The sequence below is a fragment of the Mus caroli genome, chromosome 15 (assembly GCF_900094665.2).
Source record: "Mus caroli chromosome 15, CAROLI_EIJ_v1.1, whole genome shotgun sequence".
Lineage (NCBI taxonomy): Eukaryota > Metazoa > Chordata > Mammalia > Rodentia > Muridae > Mus > Mus caroli.
In genome coordinates this window covers 94,200,065-94,208,759 of record NC_034584.1, presented here as the reverse complement: position 1 = coordinate 94,208,759, position 8,695 = coordinate 94,200,065, and the positions used below count along the sequence as shown (strand labels likewise).

General features: G+C 45.1%; 1 protein-coding gene across 5 annotated transcripts in view; it reads left to right on the top strand.

Moving 5' to 3' along the window:
- The window catches only part of Tfcp2 (transcription factor CP2), a 48,625-nt gene extending 40,261 nt beyond the window's left edge, over nt 1-8,364 (top strand). Inside the window, exons 14-15 of one of the 5 annotated variants that reach the window (XM_021184128.2) lie at nt 4,754-4,805; nt 6,651-8,364. In XM_021184128.2, coding sequence (XP_021039787.1) covers nt 4,754-4,805; nt 6,651-6,685 — 87 coding nt within the window. In that variant the 3' untranslated portion in view covers nt 6,686-8,364. Of the gene's footprint in view, nt 1-4,753; nt 4,806-6,647 lie in introns of all 5 variants that reach the window. The other 4 variants (XM_021184127.1, XM_029469598.1, XM_029469600.1 and 1 more) reach the window with 4 other exon arrangements.
- The last annotated feature ends 331 nt before the right edge of the window (nt 8,365-8,695 follow it).

Genomic DNA, 8,695 nt, shown 5'->3' with positions numbered 1-8,695 from the left:
GGGCTGCACAGAGAAACCCTGTCTTGAAAAAACCAAAAAACAAACAAACAAAAATTAGTATAAAGTTGGGGTGGTAGTGCACTCCTGTAGCCCTAGCACAGAGATTAGGCAAGATCATTAATTCAAGTTTATCTCTGGGTATGTAGTAAGTTCAAGGCCCACATAGCCTTATGTGAGATGGTGTTCCCCCCCCCCCCCAAAAAAAAATCAAAGCCAAAAACTGGAGAGGGAGAGGTGGCTCAGCAGTTATGAGTGTTTGCTGTACAAGATGGGGACCAGAGTTCAGATCCTAGAGCCTGTGATACTTAATTTAAAAAGGACGTCGTCCCGCACGTGCCTGTAGCCCAGCACAGGAGGTCACTAGGTCTCAACTCTGCCAGCCTAGCTAGTGAGGCTCGGTCAGGAAATGAGACACCTGTTTTAAAAGCGAGGTGGGAAGCAATGAGCACACCTGATAATAGAGGTTGGCCTCTCTGGGTGGTTACAAACTCAAACACATGTGTGTATACACATCTGTACACCTCATACATATGGGCACACACACGCAAAACTGTGTCTTTTTTTTTTATTTTATTTTTTGTTTTTCGAGACAGGGTTTCTCTGTATAGCCCTGGCTGTCCTGGAACTTACTTTGTAGACCAGGCTGGCCTCAAACTCAGAAATCCTCCTGCCTCTGCCTCCCGAGTACTGGGATTAAAGGCGTGTGCCACCACGCCCGGCTGCAAAACTGTGTCCTTTTGCACAGTTTTAGTTCAAGTTAAATTTGAACAATTGTAAAAACTCCTGTGTTCCTACACACACACACACACACACGTTAAGCTTGGAGAGATGATGCGTCTTATAATCGCAGCATGTGGAGGAAGGCAGGAATGTCCTCCTGGGCAGCTCAGTGCCGCCCTGAGGAGACGAGAGAGCGGTGGCCGTTACTCTCGTAACCCAAACACGAGTCATTGTTTTTCTCCCAGTGCTGGAACTGAAATCAAGTTACAGGAGTCATTTAGGAGCTGGAGAGGTGGTTCTGTGGTTAGGAGCACTGACTGCCTTTCCAGAGGACCTAATTTTGGTCCCCAACAACCACATGGTGGCTCACAGCCACCCATAATTCCTTCTTCTGTCACGGCACTGGCAGGCACACCGCACCGAAGTACACGGCGGCAAAGCATTCATACACATAAAATAATCTAAAAATGGCTTACTGAGTTATTACAATAACTAATTCTTAAAATTCACGTGTGCTTTATGTGTGCACATGGGTATGTGGGCCTCTCCTCTTGCATGCATGTGCATGTGGAGACCAGAGCGTTACTGGCATGTCCCACTGTGCTCGGGTCTTTATGTGGGTGCTAGGAGTCTGATTCAGGCTCAGACTCACGCTGCACAGCAAGCATTTACCCCGACTCGGCCATCTCTTCTGCCCCTTGGCTGTCTTTATGGTTATATATTTCTGAGACAGGGTTTTTACAGCCAAGGTTAGCCTCAAACCCCCTATATAATGAAGGATGACTAATGGTGTGTGTGTGTGTGTGTGTGTGTGTGTGTGTTTTCTGTGTTTTACAGGTAGTTTTGAGCTGCCTGATACTGCCAGGAACTGAACTCTTGTCCTCTGGGAGAACAGCAGGCACCCTTAACTACTGTCTAGCCCTTCCCTTCCTTTAATTAAAAATTAAAATATTTTTAATTTTACATAATATCTTTATGCTTGAAAATCTCATTGTCTTGTATTTCCTTGAAAGCAAAAATTTGTTTTGGCCAAATAACTTGCTTCAATAAAAGTCAAAAACATGCTAGGCGGTGGTGGCGCACACCTTTAATCCCAGCACTTGGGAGGCAGAGGCAGGTGGATTTCTGAGTTCGAGGCCAGCCTGGTCTACAGAGTGAGTTCCAGGACAGCCAGGGCTACACAGAGAAACCCTCTCTCGAAAAACCAAAAAAAAAAAAAAAAAAAAAAAAAAAAAAAAAAAAAAAAAAAAAAAAAAAACAAAACAAAACAAACAAACAAAAAAAAGTCAAAAACATTTCTGAATAGAATTATCATTGCACTTACAGAAATGATCAAATAATAACAAGTTGGTATTTATGAAACATTAAGTTAAAAGGTTTAGGTGCAGCTCAGAGGTAAAACATGCTTACCATATACAAAGCCCTGTATTTAATCCTTAAAAGAAGAGAAAAGGAAATGTGCATCTTGTGTTTGCTGTAGCAGCATCGCCAGATTTGTTTTCCCTTCCTTTATTTTTTGAACCTCTTAAATTATGTACTAAAAATTACATAGTGATGTTTCTTCCAGTCAGCCATCTTGTGACGTTGTAATGTGTTAAGATACCATGCCACTCAGATGTGGGTTTGTTCTCCTTACTAAACTTCATCTTTGTCGTTGTGCCTTGGCACTGAGACATTTACACCGCAGACAGAGAACCCTGGTCGGAATCAGCTTGCTCTCTTTTTTATCTTATGGTGCTGGGGCTCAACCATGCTAGGAAACTTTCACCTCCAAACTTCATGCTCAGCCCTTAAGTAAGAAGGAGTCTAGAATGTGAAACTCTTGCTCTAATTTGTATTGAAAAAAAAAAAGAAAAGAAAAAAAAAGGTGGAGATTTGAGAAAGTAAGCGAAGGAAAATTAAAGAGATTTTAGGAAAGACTACAGCCAGGATTTGGCAATCTTGTAGCCTCGTCCTCTGTGGGGCTTTACATGTCTTTGTGCCTCTTGCAAAGTGTGGGGTTCACCCAAGGGAGTGTGGGGTTCACCCAAGGGAGTGCATGCTCCACTTTCTTCTTTGGCAGCCACTGCTGTGGGTGACCTTGGGGAGGAACCTGTCTAGAGCCTCAGGCTCGGACACTGGAGCTCCCCCGCTTGGGCCTGTCCACGTGTGTCATGGAGTTGGGAGGCTCGTGAGGTCCTGCCCTCCTCCAGGATCTAGAGGCAGTTAATGGTTTTAGAGGGAGGAGGAGACCTTTCTTGAGTGGTGCAGCCACTGGTAAGTCACATGCTCCTGTAAAGAACCCCCTCGGTGTCCTTCGTAAGCAGCCTTATGGGTCATCAGATAACAGAGCCCTGTAGGTGGAAAGGGGCCATCTGGGAGGTGGGTCAGCCTGAGCATGAGGGAAGCAGGATAGTAGGTGTCAAGTGTGATCACAGTTAGTCGCTGTGTTTTCTGTGTATGCAGAACTGTGCAGGTGTGAGTGCAGTTGTGGGGAAGGACAGAAGAGAAGGTTGGATCCCCTGGAACTGGAGTTACAGATGTCTGCGAGACACCACCCTGGCCAGCCCAGGTGCTCTGGAAGAGCAGTCTTAGTCCTCGGGATAATGTTATATGCATGTATTTTCATATGTGTATTCAGATGTCATAATGAAATGCGTCATGTATAATTTATCTTCACCAAATAGAAAGGAATGTCTTGGCTTGTTTTGCCCTTTGAAGCGCTGGGGACTATGCTCAGAGTTGTAACCCCGTCCCCCTTTACTCTTTGGGACAGCCCTGGGACTTGGGATCCTACTCTAGAGAGGCTTGTTTTCACAGGTGCTGTCAGAGCTCCCGGGCTGTACTTATTTCTAGAGAAAAGGTGCGGGAAGCAGGCAGCAGGTGTACTAGCTGCACAGCGTGGTGCACAGTGTGATGAGCGGGGCCAGTGGGCAGCAGCTTGAGGGGCCACGTTCCATCTGCATCAGTTTTAAAGATAGAACCTGGGCAGAGGCCAGAGAGGTGGCTCAGTGGTCTAGAGCACGTGTTTCTCTTTGAGAGCACCTGAGTTCAGTTTGCTCACAACCTGCTGCAACTCGTTGTTCTGATCTCTGCTGGCACCGGGCATGCGTGTGGTGCACAGATGAGCATGCAGGCAGAACAAGTCAACATGGGAAGGACATCTTTAAAAAACAAAAACAAAACCAGAGGGTCCTTTGTTCATCCACTCCAGACTCCTCCCCTGTGCCTGCTGATAGAGCTTGGTGTGTCAGCCCTGCCCTGTGGTACTTAGGGCTTGTTCCTTATCTTCAAGGCTGTGGAACAAGAAGTGGCCTAATTTGAGGCAGAAATTAAATACATTTATTTTTTTAACATGATTTGTTCGACATTTTCCAAAATACCCTGTTTCCTTTAATGTTGTTTTGGTAGAAATAACCTTGTAGGTTTAGTTTACATATAGGCTAGTTTTGTAAAATTATAATTTACTTTTGAAAATTTTTTTCTTTTTTTTTTTTTTTTTTTTTTTTTTTTTTTTTTTTTGAAAGGAGCCATCGCAGGGATTTACCTCAAGCTTTATAAGAAGCTGGGCTTTGAAACTTGTTCAATGGACAGAGACTGGTCACTTTAAGGTCTCCTTTTTCCCCAGACATCCTTTCTCTCCCTACCCACCCCTAACAAACANTGGAACTCACTTTGTAGACCTGGCTGGCCTCGAACTCAGAAATCCGCCTGCCTCTGCCTCCTGAGTGCTGGGATTAAAGGCGTGGGCCACCACCACCACCCGACTTGAAAAATTCTTCAATTTATTTCAGATGTTACCAGTAAGTACTGGTAACAGAGTTAGTTGCTGTTCTGGCTTTCAGTCCTTTATGGACTTGTTAATTTGAAGCTTGCTGACTAATGGGTGTCTCTGAGCTAAGCTGCAGTGCAGTGTTATCCTTCCCGTGGTCACTGTCTCAGCTATAAGCACAAAGTTCTTATACCCACTTCAGTACAGTGTCGTAAAAAGTGTCACATTGAAAATAAACTTTGCAAACCCAGGTTATTCAGCAAATCTCGTTGATCTTTTCAGATGGTACAGAACTTCCAGGAAGAAGCCTGCTTTATTCTGGACACAATGGAAGGTAATAAAACAATAAAACATACTTAACATGCACTGTTTGTGCACGTGAGGTGGCTCATCACATGCCAGGGCACACGCCCACAGAACTGGCTCTGTTTTTCCACCAGGTGGGGTCTGGGAACCAAACTCGGATCATTAGGTCTGGCAGCAAGTGCTTTACCCCACTGAGCTGTATGGCCAGCCCCAAATGAATGTCCCTCTGAGAAAGGGGTGTGTGTGTGTGTGTGTGTGCGTGCATGTGTGGAGGGCACTGGACAGCCCCAGAGGTTGTTACTTAGGCACTAACTACTTTTAAAATTTTTGTTTCTTCTATTTTATTTTTTTTTAAAGATTTATTTATTTATTATATGTCAGTACACTGTAGCTGTCTTCAGACATTCCAGAAGAGGGCGCCAGATCTCGTTGAGGATGGTTGTGAGCCACCATGTGGTTGCTGGGATTTGAACTCTGGACCTTCGGAAGAGCAGTCGGGTGCTCTTACCCACTGAGCCATCTCACCAGCCCCGTTTCTTCTATTTTAATATAATTCTATTAAAATTAGATTCAAATTTTTATTTTTATATGGGTAGGTGTTTCACCTATATATTATAGTGCCCTCAGAGGTCAGAAAACGGCCTCAGACACCCTGGACCGGAGTTAAAGGTCTGAGCTGCCATATGGGTGCTAGGAATTGAACTGTGGTCCCCTTCAAGGCAGCCAGTGCATTTAACCATTGAGACCCCCACCTTTAAAAAATCATTATGTGTGTGTGTGCATGCATGTGTGGGTGTGTTTGCTCGCACACGTGCACGTGTGCATATGTATGCCTAAGTGTATATTTAATGTGCACCAGCTACAAGCAGGGACTGAGGCAGTCAGAAGTGGAGTTCAGAACTGTTGTTAGCCTCCGTATGGGTGCTGGGAACTGAACCTCGGTCCTCTCAAAAGAACAACAGGAGCGCTTAACCACTGAGTCATCTTTCCAGCCCCATAGGGGAATTTTTCCTTTGGGTTTTGGTGTGAGATAAGCTCTCTCACTGGCCTAGAACTTGCCAGGGCCAGACTAGCTGGCCAGTGAGACTTGTTTACATCCATCCATCTGCCTCTGCCATTCAGCACTCTGATGAGCAGTGTTCACCATCATCAGTGCAGGGCATTATCACATTTGTTCTGGGAGTTAACAGCTAAGCTAACTCCTCAGCCCCCTTTGTAAGGAATTTTAAAGTTTTATGTTTTTTTTTTCCCCCAGGCTATGAATTTTAACTTCAGCTTAATTTACTTAGCATACACACAAGGCCCTGGGATTGATCACAATTCCAAAACAACAAAAAGATCTTTAATGTTTCACCTTTTTTGAGGTAAAATATAGAGACCCTTTTTTGATGTGGTCTTTATCAAATGGAGGCTGGCTTCAGACTAGCAAACTAATAACTTAGCCTCCCAAGTGCTTGGATTAAAGGCAGGTACATTATTCCCAGGAATACGTCTTCCCTCCTTGAGATGATGTGTTGAGATAGGGACGTGTCCTCAGTGGACACTGTTCTCTGTAAAGTGTCTTCTTGCTGGTATCAGGGGAAAATACTTCTGACAGCTCTGCCGTTTTCTTACGCCTCCCCTGAGCAGGTGAGGAAATCAGAGTTGTCTCTGTAGCTGTTCAACTTACGGTGAGGCACACAGGAAGAGGAGGCAGGGAAGTAGCCTCATCTCCATAGCCAGTTCCAGGACAGCCAAGACCCTGTTGGGAAAAAAAGATGTCTGCCATTTGCCTGGCTCAGTTTGACTTTTTATTCCCTCTCACAAGATAGTTTTGCCCTTTGCTGTTCTACAGGAGGCTAAAGATCACGTCTCTCTCTCATCTTTCCAGCAGAAACCAGTGACAGCTATCATGTCATTCTCAAGTAAGACGAGGTCCTACCTTTGATGGCTGCTGCTGCCTTCACCTCTTGACGGCTGCCTTCCCCTCTTCACCTTCTGAAGGGGACATGACTGGAGATTAAAGAGCTTCAGGAACCTGGCACATCTGAATGTTGGGGGGAGGGGGGAGGCGTGTCCTGTGCAGGGTGAGCAGGCCCCAAGGTGGAATCCCAGAGTCCTGTATTGGCCCCTGTGATCACTGACGTCCTCTGATCACTGGCCGGACATGGAGCCAGCAGTTTCCTTATTTTCTGGCCCCTGTTGATACCAGGAAGAAGCCCCATCATTAGGGTTTGTAGAGGGCAGAGTGGTAATGGGAGTCATGTGATGTTTTCTAGGAAGATGTTTAGTTTTGTGATACAGAGCTCTGACATTTTACTGATCTAAACGTGAACATCTGTCTTCATAAAACCAAGCTCTCTCTCTTGCCTCAAGCCTATTGGCAGCTCTGCTCTGCTCTGCTCACAACTGTGAGGAGGAGAAACAGAATCTCTCCTTTCCTTTTTTGAGACAGGGTTTCATGTTCTTGCCTCTACCTCCCAAGAGCTGGGATCACAAGCTTTTGACACCTGGTCTGTTTCTGCAGTGCTGGGCTTGAACTCAGAGCCTCACATGCTGGGCAAGCACTTTCTCCAGCTGAGCTCCAGCAGGCCCTTCCCTTTAGTGCTAGGACAGGCTCCAGATTTCTAATTTGGTTCACCTGCAATACCACAGCTGAGAGTGATTTTGGCTAATGTGTATTGGGGTAGACCGAATGGTAAATCCCATGGACGGATAATCTTGTTTTATCCCCTTAATAAACCCAAAACAGCTGGGGACACAGGGACTCGAGGATGAGGAGATGCGGATGAAGTGGAGGGGCTTCTGACAACACCAGATGCCACCCTTTGCTGCCAGTGCTCACCAGTGGGTCTTTCTGGGGCTATGCTGGAAACTGATGGACTAGCCACTGAAGGAGGCAACCATACTTTACCATTATAGTGATAATGAAGCCCCAGACAGACAGACACCCAATGTCACACTAACCTCAGCCCAGAGCTAGAGGTGAGAGAGACAAGCGTGTCTGACCCCAGGCTTCGTTGTTCGTGAATGATATTCTCAAAGCTGTTTAAAGTAAATGAGCTATTCCACCCTGCTCTCCCCTCCCCTGTCTTGTTTTGGCATAGTGTTGTGTTTTTTGTTCTTTTTTTAAATGTAAGCTTTATTAAAAAAGAAAAATACATTCTTTTCCTATTCAAACTCACACTGTGTTTATGTTCTGCCTTTCAAATGGCTGTGTGTCTGTGTGCATGTACAGAATTGTAAAGCACCTAGGCCCTCCTTTTTCTCATGAAGTTTGTTTTAGCTTGGTTTTCCAAGAAAACATTTCTCTGTGGAGCCCCGGCTGTCCTGGAACTCACTCTGTAGACCAGGCTGACCTCAAACTCAGAAATCCACCTTCCAAGTGCTGGGAATATAGGTGTGTGCCACTAGCTTAGTCAGGCCACATGTAAAGTTTTACCAGAAATTTCCTTAAATTTTGTTGAGACGAACAAAGATAATGTTAAGGATTCTGTATTAAATTTGAATTTATGTGTGTTTTTGAAGTATTTAATAAAGCTTAGATTTTTTTATAGAGAGTTTTTGGTTCTTGTTGCTGTTGTCCATTAAAATCAACCTGTAATATGGTTTCTAATTTCTTTTGGTCTGAAACAAGTTTAAAACCTTGAACCTGAAAATTCCTCACAGTGATGCAATCAGCTTGACATATTAGGCCGAACACTTCCCTCACCCAACATCCCATTTTGAGGTGACATTTCTAGTTTCCTCACGTTCCAAGGACTGGTTCCCAGTCAGTGCGGTTTCTGCCTCTATCCTTGGCAAGTCACTGTTGGCTGCCGTCCCCTTCCCCTGTCCCAGTGGCAAATGGGAGAGGTAAACTAGGAAGGCAGCCTGTGTTGTGAGACAAAATCTCCTACTCTGGCTGGCTTATCACTTGTTACACAGCTCAGGCTGGTT